This window comes from Micropterus dolomieu, linkage group LG09 (genome assembly GCF_021292245.1).
Source record: "Micropterus dolomieu isolate WLL.071019.BEF.003 ecotype Adirondacks linkage group LG09, ASM2129224v1, whole genome shotgun sequence".
Lineage (NCBI taxonomy): Eukaryota > Metazoa > Chordata > Actinopteri > Centrarchiformes > Centrarchidae > Micropterus > Micropterus dolomieu.
The window spans coordinates 5386144-5408935 of NC_060158.1; the positions used below are offsets into that span (position 1 = coordinate 5386144).

Below are 22792 nucleotides of genomic sequence, written 5' to 3' on the forward strand. Positions count from 1 at the left end.
ATCATACAGCAGCACTTATGATTTTAATATTTAATTCTTCTCCAACTTCTCCAGTTAATTCATGCATGTTGTCAAACACTTTAGTGTCATATTTTGCATTTGCTTATTTCTATATTCATTTATATATACATTTTTGGATAAAACCTTAAAAACAGCAAACCGAGCACACGTGTCACTATGTGGCGCTCTAGCTTAACTGATGGGATTATAAAACACTATAGCTGTTAAAACACACAGGCAGGAACACTTTTGATGTATGTTGTTTGGCTGCTGCTGGACTGCATTAGTGGAGGCAGCAGAGTGGAACATATTAATGTGTTTCATAACAATAGATATTAATGCTGCACAAGCACATGTCAGGAACATGAGTACATGCACGCTACAAAGGCTAAATTAGAACTTTTAATGTGACTGTATGTCTGAAATTAAGTATTGAGGAATGGGGGTAAGTATGGACCTGAATTAAATGTCTCTCTTAAATGGCGTTTAAAGGTTTTATAAGGCCCGTTTTAAACACTAGGGACTGCAGTAAAAAACTAAAACAAAACAAAGGATCCAGTGACCAACCAACGAATGGTGTTTAAAAGCAAACACAAAAGAAATGGAGCAAATAAATAAACTATGTCAGCTAAAACAACCCTCAGGGCAGAAGGAGTTCAGTAACTCCTATGAAATGCAGAAAAAAATATTTGGTTTCCCCTCTATGGAGTTGTAAACGAAAACAATTTTACTGTCTATAATTATTATTACCCTGTACGCAGGATAAGCGGTTGATGATGGATGGATAATTATTATTACGTTCATTTATTGGAAATTCCACTTTATCCGTTTCTCATTGACAGATAAGTGGCATGCTTGAATGTCAATTGTATGTAAATGGCTACATTTATACAGTTATAGCCATACTCATACACCGATGGCACCAAGCTGCAGCGTGCTGGTCAACCATGATACTGAATCATATCATGGTTTGGTATCTTGCCCAGGGAAACTTAGACAAACAGGTGGAAGGGGGTTCCTGAGCAACAGCTTCCTCTGTATGTGTCAATATTTGTTCTTTTACGGTAACAATACTTCTGTGCATTAGGTGTGCTGTATAGCGTATCAGGTGATCCTGTATATCCGGGTAAACTACAAGGAAGTCATCTGCTCCTTCTTGTTATGTTTTAAGGTATAAAATAAAAAAATAAAAAAAATGATGAAGTCTCTTGTGAAAAATCTGTTTAGTTTTTCCAGGTACAGCGTGTTGCATTCGTTTTCTGCAACACGCGAAAGATACAGACAGGCAACGGCGTCACTTTGTGTTGAAAAGTAGTGGGTACATAAGGGCTCAGATTTGGGATGTGACAATACACTTAGTTCACGAGATGTGGCGATGCACCATACTTCTGTTACAAGATCGAGATGTGATGATACATTAACAGTATTTAATAGAAATCCTGAAAGCTGAAATAGATAAGTTGGGGGTTCTCCCCCATAAAAGTTTGAGCATTAAACACTTAAATTCCTGCATTGTGTCGACATTTCCTGTTCTGCCTTTCCTACATCAATGTATGATGAAAATGTTTTTATTTACGTAAAGAGAAACACAAAATTCAGGTGGTACGTGACAATTTAAAATCTAGTAACACAGAATATAACGCAGTGCAGCTCTCAGGCATTCTGTGTTACTCTGTGTTCTCTTATGTAATATCATCCCTGCTGAATTAGCACACATGCAGGCATGATTTTGATCCTCCCTCCTCTTTTGTCGTGTCCACAGGGAGAGAACAGAAAATTTGGCCGAACAGAAACTGTGACAAGAAGTTGCTAAATATAACTTATTGACTGGTGCTGCACGTTCTGGGGGCATTTTATAACCAGTAGCTTGTTTATTCTTACTTAAAAATGCAAATAAACACTTCACAGAGCACTTTCATGGGTTCTTTCATGTTGCAAGCTATTTTTCAAAGCATTTTAACAAACTCTTTCAAAAAGTGATGGGGATATGTCCCCAGCTAAAACACACGACACGATGGCGACACGTTTTATCCTGTTGATGTTAGCCTACATTATATCCACTGCTCTGAACAATTAGCTTAGCTTACATTACTGGTTAATAACAGCGGGCAAAGGTCTAAACTTAGCAATACTAATTTTACTATTTCTGAGAGGACAGTTAACATTTTAAGTTAGCTTACTTCTGTCTTCCATCAGGCTTTTTTTTTTCCCCGACGAAACGCTCGTTCGCAGTCTTTTACCGTCCTCACGTGCTCAGCTGTCAGACTAAGTAGTGTAACTGACCGGAAAAAAGACCCGCCCTACGCTGCCTCTGATTGGCTGCTGGGTTGAGGTATTAGGAGTGATTGGTTAGAAAGAGCCAGCTGTAAAGTTGCAAAGCTCATGCTAGAGAGGAGAGGACTCGGTAAATAGGCCTAAACGACGTCGTTTGATTCCAACTCACACTGTACGAGTAAATCGCCTGTGATGTAAAACTTAAGCTCACGATGAAAGTGATAGTCAGCCACGACATAAGCGCTCACAGCCGGTCGGCCTTAGCAGCCCGTTGTAACTGTTGACATTAATCAATAAAGATTTCTTTGAATGATCCGAGGGAGGTAGAAGTTTGTTTATTAGCAATAATGCTAACAGGGCAGAAACGTGCTGCAACGTCTAAAAAAAAAAAAAAAAGAGAGGCGCTGTTGTATATCGACCAGGTGGCTGGGAAGATGTGCAGAGAGGTAAACCTAGCTACGTTTTTTCTGTACAGATTGTTAACTTGAGTATAGTATACCGAGTATTGTGTTGCCATCTACAGTCTATGGTTGCCATGGCACTTTCAGACGCCGTTCACCACTTTACGCAGGCGCTGTGAGAAAAAAAAAAGAAAACTAAGGCACTGATCGTGGGGAATCCACTCGTTCAGCTTCAACTGTGCGAGAGCCTGACGACGGCCGACCAAAAATAAATTTAAAAAAATTCATCCGCCCCTACCGACTGTACACCGCACGGCAAACGACGCCTGAAAATCGGGTCAGAAACGGGCTGAAATCGTACAGTGTACAAATGCGCAGATCACGTAGGTGAATCCATCTTTGTTTCAACACGGCGACTTCCCCCGAAAGGTGATGAGTTTGCATGCCTGCATGTAAGCAGAGGTGAAAATAGGAAGAAATGTTTACAGCTACCGACACTCTGGTTTTAGCCTGAAATGTGCTTCTGTGTTTGACATGCAGAGATATGATTTTTAATACTGTAGGTGTATGCCAGGATACTTGGACGTAATACAGACATGTGCATTAGGTGCCACTGCTGCATCTACCAAATCAGAAACTCTATAATAACAGACACTTGATTCACTAATGTAGAGTGAGCAGTGAATTCAGACACTCAATCATTATCATTTCAGTGTTGCAGGACAGAAAGTAGTTTGTGTGCCATTTGTTCCATTACGGGAATATTTGAGAACACTCTATAATGGATAGATTTACACACAGTTGAGACACTGAAATAGGATGGCGTGGTTGTAAATAGGGAGTGTGAATAATTTGTTTTTGCTCTGTGCCACCACATATCCTTTTCAACCAATCACTGTGTGTGCGTGTGTGTGTGTGTGTGTGTGTGTGTGTGTGTGTGTGTGTGTGTGTGATGCACGAGAGGTGTGGTAGCTAGCACAAAAACCTCTTAATTTTATCCCTGCACACAAATGTGTTCACGTTTATCTTCCCTACTGCATGTTGCATCCTAAACTGGCAACAAATCAGGACACAGTTTGGTTGTCTTGTCTTGTCTGACTAGTGTAAGATTTAAAATCAGACTAAAAACCAAAAAGGTAACAGGCATTTGAATACTGTCACCTCAGGAAACTAATAGCCAGTGCAGCATGTGACCCTTGTGGTGAATTATCCTCCAAAGAGAAATGATGGTTGGTCATTTTGGAGCCTGTGTGAAACCAGAGACCAGAAAGTCATATCAGCACTTCAGCGCTACATATCTCAGAATATCTCCAGAGAAACATGGTCCTACGCTTTTGGCCAGCTGAACTAACTGCACAAGCAACAGACAAAAATAAGCCCCTCTGGGCCTCATTTATAAAAGCTACTTAAAAGAAATACAAGCCAATTACAGACAAAGTGATCTTCATGCCAAAAAGAATCAGCTGCAAATGTTTTCTGTGACACAGAGTGATTTTTCTGCAGGTATGACGTATGAACACCATCTGCAAGACCTGCTTGTTCTCATGTCCTTGATATGACAGCCTGGTCGTCAAGGACAAAGAGGATTTTCTATAAATGAGGCCCCTGGATAGGACTTTCAAAGGAAAGTGAGTGAGTGAAAAAGAAGTGGACACAGAAGATAAATGGAGGACGCGCTATCTGACCTATTCACCAGAGAGGAGAGCGGGAGAAAGACTGACCGGGCGATTTGTGTCAGCTATAAACAGAGAGGAGAAAGCAGACAGAGAGTAAAGAAGAAGAAGAATGAATGGATCAGAGATGGGTACGGACTGACCTCCTTGTCTCCTTTCTTTTTTCTCGTCTGGACCGAAAGAGACTCCACTTCGCTCTCAAATTGGTCCACTTCCATGTTCAATGTGTCTATCGTATTCTGGAGGAAAGAGAGAGAGAGAAAAGTACAGTTCATTCACAAAGTAATATACCTTTAATACCACAGCTGAAGAGTGAAGATGCTGTTAAACTAACGGATTCATCTGAAACGATTAGTCGATTAATTTGCAACTATTATTATTAATGGAATTGGCTGCTGGTTAATAAGGTTTTCAGGCTTTGTTATTCTGAATTTTTAAACTGTGGTTTGTCTTAATTTTGCTTTTGGTTCCACTTTTATCTCACTTTCAGTTCCAAGTTTTGTTAAAACAAAAACAGCAGCAAAGAGAAGTCACGTCTGGCTTATGCATTCAAATCAGATTTTTATTTTTGAGGATGTGAATGACAAATTAGGACAATAGCAGAATCTGAGTCTTTGCAAGTTTGTTATTTAGGTTACTTTGAGACAATACTGTGTGTAAACGTTTATATCCTGTTTTCCTGTGTTGCACTGTGTGTAATGACACGCAAAACAAGGGTGATAATTTGACTAAGTTGATGTGTGAATTGGAGCTGATCATTAAAATCCTCAAAGGTTTGCACAACTTGAGTGACGCTAGTAGCAGAAGAGATCAGTGGAATAACACAAATGGCTGAAAAGGGAACTGAAATGTTTTCTTAATGGCAATTAAACAACAAGAGGACATAGTTAAGTATTTTGAAACCATGGAACATGGCTTTATTTTCTGAGTTTATCAGTATGTTCAACAGCGACAGTCCTCACTGGGATCAAGGAGATATTCCCTTTACTGGTGTACTGGTCTTTCTTTCCTGGTCAGCAGTGTAATAAAGATTTTAAGCACTGCACCAGGGCCTTGTTTCAGGAAGCAGGTTTACTCTGAGTTTGTTAAGCCTGAGATGAGGGAAACTCTGGGTTTTCCATTCCAGAAAGAGGATTAACTTCAACTCAGGGTCAGTTACTGTGGTTGTCAGCAGCTGTCTGACACACCGTTTCATTTCCCCATTCACATGGTCGATATCAAAGCACACACAAAGATTTTATCATAATTGTTTTGAATGTGCTACCTCAGATTTGTGCAGTGATCCAGTGTTTGGAATCAGTGTTGACCATAAAGAAGAGCTTAAACCACAATTAACCATCTGGTTTCTTCAACTTTTACTCAGGAGCCACAATTTAAACTTGAAAGAAATAACGATTTGATACTTATCGTGATAATTATCGATATTGAAAGATATGAAACTTTTTATTATAGCATTTGTGGCCATATTGTCCAGCCCTAGGACGTAGACAGCGATTTCTGGACATCCTGTATTCATTCTCAGTTCAGAATAAAATCTGTAGGCTGCACTGTCCTTTATAACGCTGTCACTCTGCGGAGGTTAACGCAGCTGTCAGGCTGGCAACAGTTGCACTGAAATATTTACCGTGGGCTACATTACTGCAGCAACACTGTTTAAATCAAACATTTCTAACATTGGAACCTTCCTATCATAGTACTCATGTTGGAGATAATGTTTAATATTAGCTGCTTATAGTCTTAAGTGTTTTGACAGTATTTTATTAAATGTGAAATGAGCAAGATTTGTTTGTGTAAAAATAGATTTAAAAAAGTTATAGTCAGTTTGAACATAGACACATTTTCAATTGAAAATCAACAAAATCATTATTCCTGCGTCAGACTGTGATTTACAGTCATAGGTCCATGAGTAAACTGTTGTCTCCGTTTGATCCATTTTTTTAACTTCAGGTATAGCCACGGGCATTTTGTCCCCATCAGTAAACCACTGTATAAATAATGATAAAGTGCTTGACTCCTCCTCTATGTTGCATTCGGTTTTTATTAAAAATCAAATTTAAAATAAAGGAGTCAAGCACTTTATCATTCATTAAGGAAATTCAAGTCCGCTAACTGGTGAATGAGCTACGCTGAATAAAAAGCAGTTTAATTTAAGTTATTGACTCCTTTCTCCACTCTTGACTTAAATAAATGTCAAGGTCTGTGTTGGCACATATTCACATTTGTAGCGCCAACAGAATGAAATGGAGGCTCTGCTCTTTAAATAACCGTTGAATCATAGTATTGAAGCTCTAATTGATGATGGCTGTTTTATTACCCCCAAAAGTGCTTTATCTCAGAGTAAACATACAGACTTGATTGAAACTATTATTAATTTACTATATTATGATATTTATGATATTATGTTTGTTGTCTTTAAACATGCTCTGTAAATAAAAACGGCTAATATGGAAAGATACAGCTGTTCCCGTCACAAACTCACAGCTGACAACATGCACACGTCCATTTAATAATGAAGCTCACCGTTAGCCACGTGCCGACCTCCTCCTTCTCCTTCTGGGCCGGGTCCACCTTCTGGGCCAGACCCAACCCTTCTTTTGAGTACGCTTTCGTCTTTGTTTCTCTCTCCACTATTTTGAACCGCTCCATTTGCTGCAAGCAGACACATACACAGACAAAAAGGCAAACAAATCATGTATAAAAATAGCTTTACTTGTTGATACAGGTGGATTACACTGTAATAAAACCAAGTAATAAGGACTTTTATAGCAGAAAAAACCCACTACCTTTACAACCCAGAAAATAGAGGAAATAAGTGATTCCATTAAGTTCTTAAATAATCTTAATGATGGAGCTGTGAAATAGGAGGACTCGGCAAAAATGACTGAAAGCCTTGCACTAGAGGAGCCATTAAAGCCCACTCAGCAGACCAGAAATAGGATGTCTGTTACTGAAGGTTGTTAGAACCTCTTCTCTCCTGTATAAAAACCGCAGCATTTTAAAAACCCAACCTGTTTTCAGACATGTCCAAGGTCTTAAAGACCGTGATGACGAGGCTCTAAACTCTAACACTAATTTTGCAATATGATCCATCTTGACCACATCCTGTCTCTAACATGCAGCAGACTGTAATGTTCCTTTTTATTTGGGTCAAGACAAGATGTTAAACCAAACCAAACCCCCGGCCGCTTCCTGCAGGACTCTTGTGGCTGAATGTATAATTTCAGGTCAACCAACAAAACCACAGGAAGTCTTGAAGAGCATCTTTGGGATAAAACCCAAGCTCTGGAGATCAGAGAGAGCTGGCAAGTTGCTCTCGTCCCTCATTGTGAAGGCAGGTGGCTCACATTCAGTCCATCTCAATAACCCTCATCAAAGACTCATGTGGCTTGGAGGCGGGGGTAGCCACGCTAAAGAACAGGTGTTAGATAACGGACCAGCTCCTATGTTTCCCAGCTCTCTATGAAGAATGCCATAATGAGCATCTCCTGGGTGCAGTTCTTTATTTAAAGGGCTAATCTCCTAAATTATTGTGGCAACATATTTGCTTTTTCTGCACAACAAATGCTAATTTTGTTTTTTTTTACAACTGCAGTTTGAGTTTCTGCAGATGGTGATCTTGTCTTTTACTGTTTAGCCATTCTTTTTCTTTTGTTTATTCTAAACAAACCAGAGTAGTTACGGCCGAATCGCTTTTACCTAAATGAGTTAAGATCAACAAGGTAAAAGCTTTAATACATCTAATAAGCTTTGAATCATTATTGCTCTATTTAAATTTTATAGTGATAAGAGAGTTACAGAAGAGGACTTTTATTCGCATAAAAGCATTACAGATTTTTTATGACTTAAGTAATGGCAAATGAAAGTAAGTTAAGAAAAGCATAACCCTAAGAGTTTGTCCCATTTTCAAGACACAATATACAGGATTAATGCATATTCTTGATGAGTCTGAGATGCAGATGAACAGCTTTCTGAGCTTTAGGAGGACAATGCTGTATTTCATCTAGGTTGGATTATTGTAATTCATTATATTCAGGGCAAAGCTAAAAAGCTATCTCACAACTTCAACCAGTACAAAAAGTAGCTGCTCGACTCTAAACTAACACTAGAAAACAAAACCACTTCAGTCCTCTTTTAGCCTCTCTTCACTGGTAACCTGTAAGTTTTAGAATTGATTTTAAGATTTCTCTGATCACTTTTAAAGCGCTTTATGTTTCTGCTCCCAGCTACATTTCTGAATTGCTGCTCCCCTGTGAACCAGAACGCAGCCTCAGATCCTCGGGCATAGCGCTGTTAGGCTTGTTCCTAAGTCCAGGTTTATGACCAAAGGCTCGTAGGATCAGTGACATCTTTTAAATCCCCTTCTCAAGACATACCTTTACAATACAGCCTTTTATTAATTTTAGAGCATCCTTGCATTTCTATCTTGTCTTATATGTCCATTTTAACTGCATCACTGTTGTGGAATCTTATTTCTTTTTAATTTTGTCATTTTAAATTGCCTGAATTAATTTACCTCCGTCTTGAAATATTTTTAATGCGTGTTCAATCATGTAGATAATTTTGTAACTCTGCTTTTGTAGGAGCTATATAAAAAGCATACTGGTAATTGGACTATGTTGTAGAGAGGTTTCTAATTGGAACTAGGCTTTTAATCGACGTTTTACGGAATTTACGTCTTTTCTCTTTTTTGCACAAGGCCAAGGCCAGTCTTTGAAGAAATTACATAAACTCTTAGGCCCTGATAAAAACTGCAATGACTTTTCTACTCCAAACTTTTTTTATTTTGCTGTTTCCAAAGTCAAAACTGGATTTTTCTGTTTGTGTTCTTTTACACAAAAACAAATGTTTCAGGGACATAAATGACAAACGTGAACACAAATAAAACGCCAGTATATTGAGTGTTATCAGCGGGTAAATCACTGAAATTCATCCATCACTGAAGGTCAAATATGTTTTGGTAAACTGCTAATCTATATAAATCAATGACAGAGATATTTATTGCCTAACATGTGACAGATTTAAGTAATTTATAAGACCTGAAGTTTGTCAAATACATTCTCAGACTTTTCAAGACTTTGTTAAAAAAAAACACAACCCTCCAGAGTAAACATGGGTCCTGCAGGGAGTGTTATAATGAGCGTGATGCGCCCTACCTCTCCTCTCTTCAGTTCCTACTCACCGTTTCGATGAGTTTGCGGTTATCTACTAGCTGCCTTTTGTCTTTTATCTCGTTGGATGCCACCCACGTCTTGATCTGGTCTCGAAGACGCTGGGGGACCAGAAGAAGAAGAAGAAGAAGAAGAACAGAGAGAGAGTGAGAGAAACAGGGAGGAAGACAGATTGGGAGAGACGCACAGCGAGAGAGAGGGAGATACAGATACATCAGTGAATACGTGCAGGGACCCGTCCTCAGCAGTCATGGACGATGAACTTGGTGTCACCATGCAGCACACACAGGCTTGGCTTGGAGTTTGGTATTCATGGTAACACTGAGATCAAGCACACACTGCCTCTGGCTGACCATGGTGATATTTAATACTCCACTAGCAAACATACACACACACCTCTGTGTATGAGCAGGTTAAACAATTTCAGATCAGGAAACAATCACAGCCCTTTCTGCTGATTTCAGAGCCCAAAATGGAAAAATATCAGACCTCAAAAAGTTCACTTGCTGATTGGCTAGAAATGAGAAATTATTCCCCAATTTAATTGTTAATCCAGCTGTAAATTCACACAGAGCACATTGCATTCAAATTTCCATCAGATCAGCCTGACTGGAGGTGGTCTGGCTCACTCTGATCAGATCTCAGCTTGGTGTAAATGTGATGTAGAGCTGAAAACAATACATTGATTAATCCATATGTGCACCTTCTCTCTGTATTTACCTGTAGCTTTTTAATCTCTTTCTTGAGGTCTGCTTCATATTTCTCCTTCTGGTTCGCGTTGGCTGCATTGTGAAGCTGTGGATGAAAAGAAACCAGAGGGTTCAAACAGATTCAGGTCCAAAACAATACAGTTTCCTCTCATTTATGTAGAGTTCAAAATTCAACATATACACTGTACTTATTGATAGTTTAGTCTGAAAAATGTCTGTCACTAAGGCATTTGCTCATACTTTTAAAATTAAACCTTTGTACCATCAGTTAATTTAAGGACAACTCTATTGATCTATGTGGAGAAATTAAGTTTGCTGCAGCTGCAAAAGCAACAAGAAAACTCTTTAACTTTAAATAAAATAGATGATAAAATAAGCTGTAAAAACAAAAAAAGTTTGGGGATGTAAAACAGTCCTCCGAGAAGCCAAATGGAACTGTAGTGACATAACTATGGTATCACAATAAATACAGGATATAATGAAGAAAATAAGGGCAACTGGGACCTTTCTGCCTCTTTAATAGCAGAACTGATCTATGCTCTGGGCCTCTGCGCTGCTGTTCGCTCTGCCCCAAAGCACCGTTTTATTTAACAGCTGCATTCACTCAGTTTATTATAAGTATCATGGGTTTTGTCCATTACGCGGTGGAAAATTGTAGAATTGTGACTATGACTACTTTGTCCAAGCTCACAAGAGTTAGAGAAATTCACCTCAGAGGCAGAAAGGGCAAGAAATTTTACTTAGCAAAAAACATTTCCTTCTCTTAAACATCCTTCACTCCTCTAAATCTTAGTCTGAATGTGGCTCACAGGGTAGAAAACCACAGTCTAAAATTTACCAGGGTTTTTTATGTTTATTCCCCAACCAATACAATGAAAATCAAGGCTAAATCAATTAGTCGACTGGCAGAAAATCTATTAATGGTTTTGAGGTTTTCTCCAAGATTATCTAGTTCCAGCTTCTCAAATGTGGATGTCCACTGGCTTCCTTAGTCGTCGACAACTGTTGAATGAATATCAATAGGTTCTGGACAAAACAAGTGGAGCTTGGATTTCTTTTGTTATTATTTCTTTTACTGTTTTCTAATACTTTAAAAACCTCTGGTTCCCGCTTCTCAGTTTTAAACCATTGTCCATGTGGATCAGTACTTAAAAAGGGGCTCTCGGAAATAGTGACGGGCATTTTTTTACTATTTTCTTACAAACAAAATGATAACTCAAAACAATACTCTATAAATCAACAGTGAAAATAATCATTTGCACAGTCCCAAAGTCCCAGTGATGATCCTTCCTTACTTTTTGCCAAATGTCTTCAAACTGTTCCACTCCTTCCGCTACTTTTTTCAGACATCGATCTATTTCACCTGGAGGAGAAGACAGGAGCAGAGTAACAGGGAGGATAAGAGAAACATGGTAATGATATATGTTTTATAAACATGTCAAAACACGCAGGACCAGTTCCTAGAAGCAGAGTCACTGATTATCTGGAATAAAAACCAGAACACGTCTATTAAATTGGTCATTCCATGTTCCAGATTGTGCACTCAGCAAAGTAATCTAGGAAACAGAGTAAACCTGCTTCTTAAAACACAGGCCACTGGACGGTTATCACACACACACAAAAACAACAAACACTCTATATAACAACAGCACATTTACAAATCATGTTCGACATCTCATGAAATATGCATATCGTAAAAAGGTACATTATGCTTGTAAACGAGAGGCAACACACAAAACATATCCTCTGCACACACACACACACAAATATAACCCACCATGTGGGGATATCAAGATATTAACATAAGTGGTTGAAGGAGGGTTTGGTAGTCAGTAGCAGAAGAAGTACTCTGAACCTTTACTTAAGTAAAAGTACCACAAAAAAATTTGCATTAAAAATAGGCCTACTTAAAGTACCAACAGTGAAAGTACTTAGTACGCAGAACTTGTTATGCATTATGAGTAAGCATTACTTTCATGTTTCAACTAGCAAAGGTGGGGCTTTGTACTTTATAAAGGGCTAGGTATTTTACAATAATCTATAATAATACAAATATCAGTTGATTATATTTTTTATTAATAATTGGAATCTGAAAAGTAATTAGTAACTAAAAGTTATCAAATAAATGTACAATATTTCCCACTGAAATGTAGTGGAGTAAAAGTATAAAGTAGCACAAAATGGAATAGTACAAGCACCTCAAAGTTACAGTACTTAAGTAAATGTACCACCACTGGACACTGGGAACTACGAGCAGGAGAGACGGGGAGGACTGGGGACACTTTAGGAAACATGCAGCAGAAAGACTAAATGACAGTCTGAGCTTCTGCAGAACACCAGAGTTCCTGTTTCAAGTCACTTAAAAAAAACTTGGCGTGAAACCTCAGATCTCAATATTTCTAACATAATATTGTTTTGATTGTTATTTGCTCAATTGTGCCGTCACTGATGGAGAAACCACAAGTAACTACTGGAGTAGTCGAAACCAGACTGCAGCTTTGACCAAGTTGTGTGAACAAACTCCAGTTTGCGTCTGACCTTAAACTGCCTTGATGTTAAGATTCTGCTGCGGGCGTGTTATTTTTAGATGAAAGTCTACCTCCTCGGTAATAATACATTACAATCTGACAGGGCCTAGAAAGAGCTTGTGCTTGATCTTTTCTTCTTCACGAAGACATTATAAGGGAGATACATGTGTGTTTTTAATATGATTGACGTTCAGTTGGAGAAGTCACAGGAGGGAACGTGAAGGGATAAGTGATGGTGGCAGAGATTCAACAATCCTCACAAAAATTGTGTTTTCAGCCTGCAGTGACAAACGTCAGTTGAAAATAACTGTATAGTAAAGGACTCGGAGGAAACTTTCTGTGGGACGGCAGAGTGTCGAGGTTTTCTGTCTTTCCACAAAGGTCTGGGTCGGGTTACAAAGCTTGTTGTGGTGAGTGTCGAGCTTTGGATGCATTATCATCTGAGCACTGTGAACTGTTCCAGACACCAGTCAACACTAGCTGCACTGGTACGGTCACACTGTTTAAATTTTTAAAATAAATGCTCTGAGAAGAGACCAGGAGAGCAGCAGAGAAGTCAGATCCTGACTGTTCTCACTGGAAACAGAAGTAAGTCTGTCTGAAGCCTGAAACCTGCTCTGTGGTGTCTGTGAAAGTGTGCCAGCACAGTGAGCAGACTTTTGCACAGATGTCTGCCAACATGCATGGACGCAATGTCGCCCTGTGCACAACGAGGCAGTGTCACATTCACCAAACAAAAACAGGAAAAGAAAACAAACAGAAACCTTTAAATAGGGATAGAACGTGTAGAAAAAATTCTTATTCTCACTCATTTTTATTTAATACAGCAATATTGACATAGTATGGTACATTTTCTGGACAAAATAATAATAATGGTCTCTTTTTGCAAATCAAGGTACTTATCACATTGACACTACAATCGTAACCATTTATACAGCAGTCCTGCTCACTGTTTTGCACCACTGTTCACTACATCCTCATAAACGTTTGATTTAATTTGAATCACGAATTATCAGGATATTTATTTTGTTGAGGAAAAGGGACTGAAAAAAAGAGATTTTACAGACCATTTACAGGTAAACCTTCTGTCAATCGACTAATTGTAACTGTAGGACTTATCGCTTAAGTAAAATATTAAAACGTTCCCAGCTCTCAAATGTGAGAATTAGTTGCACTTCCTGGTTGCATTTTAGAAAACTGAATATCATTTGGTTTAGGACTGTCAGAAAAAACAAGACATGTGATTTCGTCACTTTGGGGTCTAGGATATTGTTTTTCAGTTTTCTAATAAGTAAACAGGCTATAACATGTAAAACAAATGGTATGGTGCTTTATGGGTGAACTGATTTAAACGGGTGCCTTTTCTCCCTCATTTAAACCTGCAGAGCGGTACAGTGGGAGTAATTACACAACACCGTCGACATGTGCTTATGACGTAGAGGCTCTGCAATACTGAGTTCACTGAGTCACTACAGTAGCCCCCCCTCCAGCTCTTGAAAACCAATCATTGCTGTCTGGCATAAAACACATCACTACCGAGCGTATGAATGTCTCCAGAGGTCCCAAGATTTAAAAACTCCAGTATACTGCGAATGCAGAGGGGGGGGGGCTTGTAATTATACTTCATTCTCCACTTTATTTAAGTGTCACTAACTTATTGAATCTGCCTCGTTCAGTTCTCTTCACACTCTTCAGACCTCTGCTGCAAACACGTCAGCGTTCTTCGCTTCTTTCAGTCTCTCCCTCCCTGTATATCTGCTCCGGTGACTTTCTCTATCAGTGGTAAGCTATGTTGTATAAAGTCGCCAAAAATAAAAATTGCCTTCTGGACTTTTCCACCCGCGATTCTGTTCACAGCAGCAGCTGCGCCGCATGCAAACGACATCTGACCGGTGTGTTCACTCTCACTTTACCGTGTCGTGACTTGTAATGTAATAACTCTGTGTTTCTCTGATGAATGCTACAATGTGTCGCCAAATATACCTGGGCAGCCTTTACTCTACATGGGCGCATGTGCGGGAAACACTGAACTGTTGTTTGTTTTTTGAAGCCAGGTCTTCAGCAGTGTCGACCAGCACTGAGTCTCCCTTCATGTTGTTGAGAGTTTGTGAGTAAACAGCTGCGTGCAGACGCAGAGGGAGGGGCGGGGCTACACGAGGGAGAGAGAGAAGCAAAGGCTGGCAGGAAACATCATCAAACTATATCTGTATAAATGGTATCGTCTAATTTTATATGTCTTTTGAAATTATAATCGGTATACCTCATTATACCGCCCAGCTCTATTGCTGGCACTGTTGGATTGTGTTGTGTGGCTCGTTCATTTTTTGTAATGCAAATTTCTTCCCTGCAACACCAGCACATACAGAACAACGGACCGCATTGAAGTTAGTTTCAAGTTGGATATTAGTTTTACGTTGGACATATGATAGATGTAGAATTCCAACTTCAAACTAACTTCACCACCGTGCACCGTTCCCTCACCAAAATATTACGTGGAATTTGCAACAAAATTATATAAAAGATATAAACGACAGAAGATATTTATCTCAAACGATAGACATCATCATATCGCACAGCCCTAGTTAGTGTTAAATATATGTTATTGTTATACTGTTGAGAATAAGGCAGTTGAATGATGTCACTGTACCCCATTTTCATTAAACACAAATACCATCTAAAACAACATGTTACAGACTGAGATAACATGTATATTAGATTATACTCTGAATGGAATAATTAAAGAAAATGACTTTTCTTTGTTTTGATATCGGCATTATATATCGACCCCTCTGCTCTCTTGGCGTCAGCCATCGAAAAACCCATTTCGTTCGACCAATACAGTGAACTTGTTTCGCAAGGGCTTTAATCTAGCTGTAAAAGTCACGTACTGTAGCTTCAAGCTGATTTAGCAGGTGAGAACATATGAATCCTGGTGGCAAGTTTCTGTCCACTTCTAAGCTAACTCTGGCACATTTTTTTGGGGGACAGAATATAACCCAATCCGACAACTCTACACAGCCTGACACAGACACAGAAAGAGATAGATACTGACGCTGAGGAATCAGAACAAATCAACTGAGCCAAAAACCTCTAACCTGGCAGGACGACAGCTTACACAACCTAGTGAACAAGCTACTTGTGAGCGCATGTGATTTTTGTTAAACAAGCCCTGGTTCTCTTTTAACCACGCAGCATGAACCACACAACACAGTACATATTCCCACCGTACGTTACATAACACACAATAACCGAGCAGAGGGAGGCGTGATCACACTGGAGCTGTAAGCAATTTAAACAATGTTATGTTTGTTTGAATCTACTTACGAGTGACAGATGGGTGGGGTTAACTACAAAGATGCCATCAGGGGACTTTCCCTCACAGCAACAGAAATAACACACTGACTGACTCGGAAAGGCTTTTCTGTGATTGGGACGCTACCTGAATTACATCATTTGTCGTAGACTGACCCACCAAGCACCCGATCAGACCACAACAAATCCCACCGCCTATTTGCATTAACTCAGGTTTTTGTTTAGGACACACACACACACACACACACGCATCTCACCTTGAAGTTTCCTTTTATCGGCCATGACTGATGACTAGGATGATGTCTTCATGCCTTCTTTCACTGCTGAAAACAGAAACAAAGAAACCATTTATTTATGTATTCATTGGTTAACATAAACAAGGCTGGTGCACATTAATACTGGTGTGTAAATGTGATTTCTCTATGACTCTGTAACCTTAAGAACATAAAAATTAAAACTGTTATTGTAACAGGGTATACTGTGGGCGTGCAGAGAAAATGTCACTACAGGTGAAAGAATCACCCTCCCGTGGATACTTTTACTTTTACATCTGTCATTTCAAGCGTTGCAAAACTCCTTTTGTACACCTAAACCTGCCTGTTCAATGTCTACATCAGCTGATGATTTCTTTTCAGCAACCCCAGAGGACAAGTCTGAACTTGTTGCATTTAATGCCCCCATTCCACTGCCTCAATATAACATGATTCAGGAGCTTCCTGGCGTGCCAAGTTGTGATCATATATATTTCCTGTCTACACAGCTGATTTGCAGGGACTGACATCAAAACCTGACGTTAATTGTTTGTTTAAATCATTTTCTGCAATCAGTGTTTGACTAAGTTTAACACCAAAACCCCAACGAGACGTCACCAAACAACAAACTGGACCAAGATTGTTTTATGGTTGATGTTTCCTCTGATGCTGACGATAGTGGCAGTAATGTTGTCTTTCTTCATAATTACTCAGTTACTTTTTTAAGATAAATACAAGTACAACTTTCTTTATAACAACTACACTTTGTTCAATGTAATAAACACTATCTATTCCTTCAGTTGCAGACAGCAGCAGCACGAAGTAAAAAAATCTGTGAAGCAGAGATTGGTCAAACTCAAAACAAGCACCTACGATTTGTCACATAGCTTACCTGTAAATATTAAGAGGGAGCACTGTGACAATCTCACCTGATCTCCAGCTTTTTTTAATTGTATCTTTGGTTATTGTTTAAAATTGTTTGTTCATTATTATTGCAGACAGATAGCTAAGATACAAAAACAAGGCTTTTTAAATACCTTACTTTGTGGTGAAACCCAAGCTCACAATGTTAAATATAATTTATCAAACAACATCACAAGAACTTATCTAAATGAAATCGGTACAAATTTACAATTTTATCAGGGACTATGTAATAAAAGAATAAGAAAACATTCGAGGCCAGTTTCCAATAGTCTGGATATGGTTCAGTAGGTGACATAAAGCAGTGATGTTCAATACCCAGCTCTGCTTAACTGTGGAATCCAAAAGGTGAAAAGGACAGTATTTTTCAAAAAAGGTGCTTCTTCTAAACCTCAGTGACATTTTTGAGATAAAACTTTATTTCTGTCATTGATTTTCACAGCAGTACAACAATATCATAGCCTCATCGTGATTCCAATGAAAGATTATATTATTACTATATGAGTATTACGAGTATGGTCTCAGGAGCGTCTACCAGAAATTCAGCAGATTAAAACTATTATTTGGGAGGTTACTTTCTGTTCTCAAAAGCTATCGAGTGTGATTCACGGCCTTCACATGTGCTTGAGCTGTACAGGGTTTAACATCATGTTATGCTAATCTGCGTTTCCCAATAAGGCGGTTTAATCATCAGCTCAACTTTCCCTCCCACCACACGTCTGATACACCAGACACATAGATAATTGCTACTTGGTGGATCGGATGCACGTCAAAATGAAAAGTCGATCCCCTTGATCTATAAAATAGGCCCCAAGCTGCATTCAATAATGGCATGTAGAGCATGGGAAACGGAGCGCCAGCTGAGTTGACATATTTTTTCGTGTGGCGGATGGGACAATATGCCACCTCAGCTTTAAGGTACAAACAGACAGCAGGTGAGCAGAGGGCCCGTTACCAAGTTCGGACACGGGCTATTAAACAAAGACCACTGCTTGTGCAGCAGAAAAATACTGTTTATGACGCTTTTCTGACATCAACACGGAGGAAAACTGTTACAGAAGAACAAATAAAAAGCCTCAGTTCAGCCAACACACTCGTTTCCATCATCATCCCAAGCCTGTGGTTCCCATTCTGTAGCCTGGATACCATTAGGGGTCCTTGAAGGCGTTTTCATACATGCTTAAATTGAATTTCACTTTTCATTTTACTTACTGCAAACATATCCAAATGACAACAGTTACTCATATATCAAAACAAAAACTCTACTTTTGGGAGGGATTAAATATTTCTTAAATGATAATCTGGATACGCTTAGGTGGTCTTAAAAGAAAATACTACGTCATAGTTTGTTAAATACTATTTATATTTAGCCTAGTTTCTCAAATATTATACAAGCTTTTCTTATTTTTCTGAAATATAACTTGCACAGTGTGAGATCGGTCATTGATTGCTGCCTTTGTTAATAACAATAAGGTGAATAAAAATACCTGGATGCAGCTGCAATGTTTTGTAAGATTGGTTGATTTAAAAAAAAAAAAAAAGTTGTTTCTTGACAAACTATTCAAAACATTCAAGGAATGAATTTACAGACATGATTTCTTGTGATGAGAGGATAAAAAAGGAGCCTTGAGATGGTTAACTGCGCTGACTGAGTGCGAATTCCTGCTGATGCAGAAGCAAACCTGCATGACTGAATTTAACTTCATAAATACGGATGTTATTTAAATAGGCGAGTCAACCAGAGGACAACTCACAGTGTGACACTGTTTTTATTTATGTTTTCAAGTTTACAAAAATCTGTCAGTGTCAATGAGGGCAGATTAAATATTAGAAACATGATGCTTTTTGAAATGATTGCTCAGTGCTGGTCGTGTGAAGAGAAGCCAAATGGCATTCCTTCAACACTATAAATTTAAATGCTGTCGTCCCGATCATTATGATGAATTTGTGAAGCCCAAAGAGAAACCTGTCAGCAGCAGCTTTCTTATTTTGCCCTTTGAACGTGCATCAGCCAGTGGGGCATCCCATTACTCACTACATAAGAGACTTTATGTTCTCTGAAGTTAGGCGGGAAAAAATCTACATCAGCGTCACCATCAGGACAAAATGAGTTTGAAAACATTGCCATATCGGATATCGGCAAATATATAATATCGTGCGACCCTGAATTACCATTAAAACTTTCATGAATGTTGGGTTTATTGCAGGGTTTTAGCTAGTTGTACCGAACAAACTTTGAAGTAAGTGACTTGCCAATGCAGATGTATCTGTGATAAGCTAATATCAACAGATAGTATCACCTACTAAGTGAAATTAGTTGATGAGTTTAGAATTTCCCTGGCATTGGTGAAGTATTACGGTACGCACCCATTTTGATCATATCAAGATGTCCAAGCATTTAAGATGCCATGTAATTGTGACGTCCCAGGTTTCAAATCCAACCTGGGACATTTGGTAAATGTCATCTCTCCTGCTTCCCTTTCCTGTCATTGTCAAATAAAGATTTAAAAAAATGCCCAATAATCGCCCACCGCTAAGTGATACTGGTATCAATGTGATTCTGGGGGGATAAAATCTTTATCAAATGATAATCTGCATAAATTTAGGTGGCTTTAAAAAAAAAAATGTCATAGTTTGTTTCTCATTTTCTGAAATACTATTTGCACAGTGTGAAATCTGTGGTGGTTCATATCACCCACCTTTATGTGACCAAATTAAATGTATTTGCACCCATACACTTTAGATATCTTGCATTTTTGTCCTGACTATTTATGGTTTACCTGATGTTTTGTCAATTTCATACATTGGTGCAAAAGAAACAGTATTTCAGACTTCACTAAAGTCTGACGCAGAGCTCACCTGCATGTCCTAGTCTTGTAACCGCACCACAGGTTGATTAACACGACAAAACCTGTCTTAGCTTTAGCGTGACTTTTCCAGACAGGTGCGCGCACACACACTCACATCTGGGCCGCCGTTGTCCTGCTAACACACATTTCACACTGAGCAGCTGACTTTGGGACCAATTGACTCTCTTGCTGTGTGTTTCCCGAGGATTTTACAATCAAATATAAAAACTAGCTAACGCCAAAACAACCATGCGGTGTTCTCGGGAAAACATTTGTTAGCCCGGGATGTTTATAAACAATACGTGCATCTTTAGTGACCAACAGCTGCCCGTGGGAACAAACACCCGAGCAGATACACGCCAAAACAAAGTACTCAAGTTATTACACACCGCGGCTCTGCAGAAGAAGTTGTGCTTTCTTGTTTTTAAGCTAACACACTACAAGTTGACAGTGTAGAGAGCTGCAGCTTCCCACCGGCTGCTCTATTTGCTGTGGGAGACTCAATTTGGAAAGGGGAGAGAGGCAGAGAGGGAGAGAGAGAGAGAGAGAGAAAGGGGGGAAGGCACATAAATGCATCACCTTTGGCTCTGCTACGAAATTACCTGGATTTTTCCGAGTTACGATTTTTTTCCTCAGTCGCCCCGCTCCGGTAAATCTTCAACGATTCAGTATAAAGGCTGTTTTTCTAAAAAATGTTTCAATTCTTCTCGCTAAACAATCACTCCGCACATCAAAGATGGCTACCAGGAACACCTCCTCCTCCGTTGCCCTGTTGGACGGGAGTCCCGCCTATCTTGTTTGTGATTGGCCCGCTGCTGCCACTGCTGTACTCCTATTCGCCGAAACTCGCTGTCTGTCAAGAGACGCTAGTTTTACTACTTCCAGGAGAGCTCCCGCTATGATTGGACGGCTTGGAAAGGTGAAAGGGCAAACTCAGTTTTTTTTAAATTGCTTTATTGAAAGCTTTTTTTTTTTAACTTTGTCAGGGATGGTGTATAATAGGGTCAATGACGTATAAGGACTTTCAACAGGCCACTTTATAATACAAAAATTAAAACATTTATTGGCGTTGTTCAAACATTAAGAAGGCTGTGTACACATAAATGAATGTATTTTTTGTGTATTTGTTTCAGCTACATAAACTGTTTGTGGCCTTACAAAATTTCATGTGGTGCGACCATAATTTATTTAAAAATTAATTAATTTCCTTTTTTAGTTTTAATTTAAAATTTTCTTTAAGATACAACATTTTTTGCTTTTTTTTAGCGACTCCGCTCTTGCTGCAGGGTTTCTTTATTTGGGAGTGTCTGGTAAAACAGTTATAATTAATTAAATATTACTAATATTGCATAGTTACCAAAGTGAAATTTTCTAAATATTTTTGGGGCATTTTTCTCATGATATTGTACAAAGACTAAAAACAATCTGTTGTTTCTGAAATGTAAGAAAAAGTGTGTCAAATTGCAGAAAAATCTATTCCAAATTATACTACAATAAAAGTCCTTTATATGTAAAAGTCATAAATTGAATATAAAAGGACAAAAACTAAATTGCCAATCATGGAAACCACTTTTCAGCGGTCGCACCACATGATAGTTTTTAATTTAGTCAAAATTTACAGGCAGAGAATAGGTCACCTAAACAAATCAAGTTAGCTTCCTACAAAAGGACTCCATGAAATTTATAACATCAAAACAAATATTGGTAGAAATAACTTTTCCGAGGTCACATGATATCCAAAAACTTGTAACTACATACCAGCTGTTAAAATTTAAAATTTTTCCAGATTGAAGAAAGAGTTAAAAACCTACTTGCTGTTTTAATGGGTCCTTGGCAAATTGGTATATTATTATATATACATATATTATTCTACTTCCTGTATGCTAATGGTTTTCAACATAAAAGTACCAAAGTGGTCATTTGTTGATGGTCGCACCGCATGATATTTCAGAAAATGGACATCATCGGACAAAGTTTGCTTGTGTATTATTGTGGATATATAAATACGGTAGATAAGATGCTTTGCGATTTTGTAGAGGACTACAAAACACTTTGGAAATCATGTGTAATGTGTAATTTTTTTATGGTAGGCTGACAAAAGGTATGAGAAGAAGCAGAGTTCCTGCTGAATTGCATATAAAACATTTGTTTCGCAGAATATTGTTTGAGAAATCATGTGCATCAATCATCAGTGAAGAATATGAGGTGGTGTGTTTCAAGCCAGCAAAATAAAATGTGTGTGCTTTATTTTTTTTAATTTTGTTTGTATGCTTTAAATAACCATATAATATTGTTTACAGTTGAATAGGAAATTACATTTCATACTGAATACCTCAAAAGTTAAGATGTTGGCAGATTCATCTTAGAAATGGGTGACAGACCAAATACTGTTCTCCATTCAGTCACTTAAAAATAAAGACCTACATATTTCTAAAAAGAATGAATCTGCAACTCCAGATGGGAACATTGTGCAGTGTGAAATGGTTTTGTTTGCACAGTAGTTGCCAACGTAACAGTCCTTGTGAATGGAATGAGGATGATTTTACAGGTGGTGTTTGAACAAAAGAAGTCACAATGTGTAACAAAATCAATACCTACAATCTTTTTAAAAATTCGCCTGGGAAATCCAAAAACTAAAAGCTTTTGTTATGTAGAAGAAAGGACCTTAACTATTTTACTTTTAGGTGTCATTTGGTCAAAGTCAA

General features: G+C 38.5%; 1 protein-coding gene across 5 annotated transcripts in view; it reads right to left on the reverse strand.

Moving 5' to 3' along the window:
- cnot3b (CCR4-NOT transcription complex, subunit 3b) overlaps nucleotides 1–20875 on the reverse strand; it is a 64470-nt gene extending 43595 nt beyond the window's left edge. For 2 of the 5 annotated variants that reach the window (XM_046058257.1, XM_046058255.1), the window contains exons 1-7: nucleotides 20690–20875; nucleotides 16324–16389; nucleotides 11522–11589; nucleotides 10237–10311; nucleotides 9528–9617; nucleotides 6869–6997; nucleotides 4492–4587 (exon numbers count right to left, since the gene is read on the reverse strand). In XM_046058257.1, the coding sequence (XP_045914213.1) occupies nucleotides 4492–4587; nucleotides 6869–6997; nucleotides 9528–9617; nucleotides 10237–10311; nucleotides 11522–11589; nucleotides 16324–16348 (483 nt within the window). In that variant the 5' untranslated portion in view covers nucleotides 16349–16389; nucleotides 20690–20875. Of the gene's footprint in view, nucleotides 1–2180; nucleotides 2280–4491; nucleotides 4588–6868; nucleotides 6998–9527; nucleotides 9618–10236; nucleotides 10312–11521; nucleotides 11590–16323; nucleotides 16390–20476; nucleotides 20547–20689 lie in introns of those variants that run through there. The other 3 variants (XM_046058258.1, XM_046058256.1, XM_046058259.1) reach the window with 3 other exon arrangements.
- Nucleotides 20876–22792: the final 1917 nt, after the last annotated feature.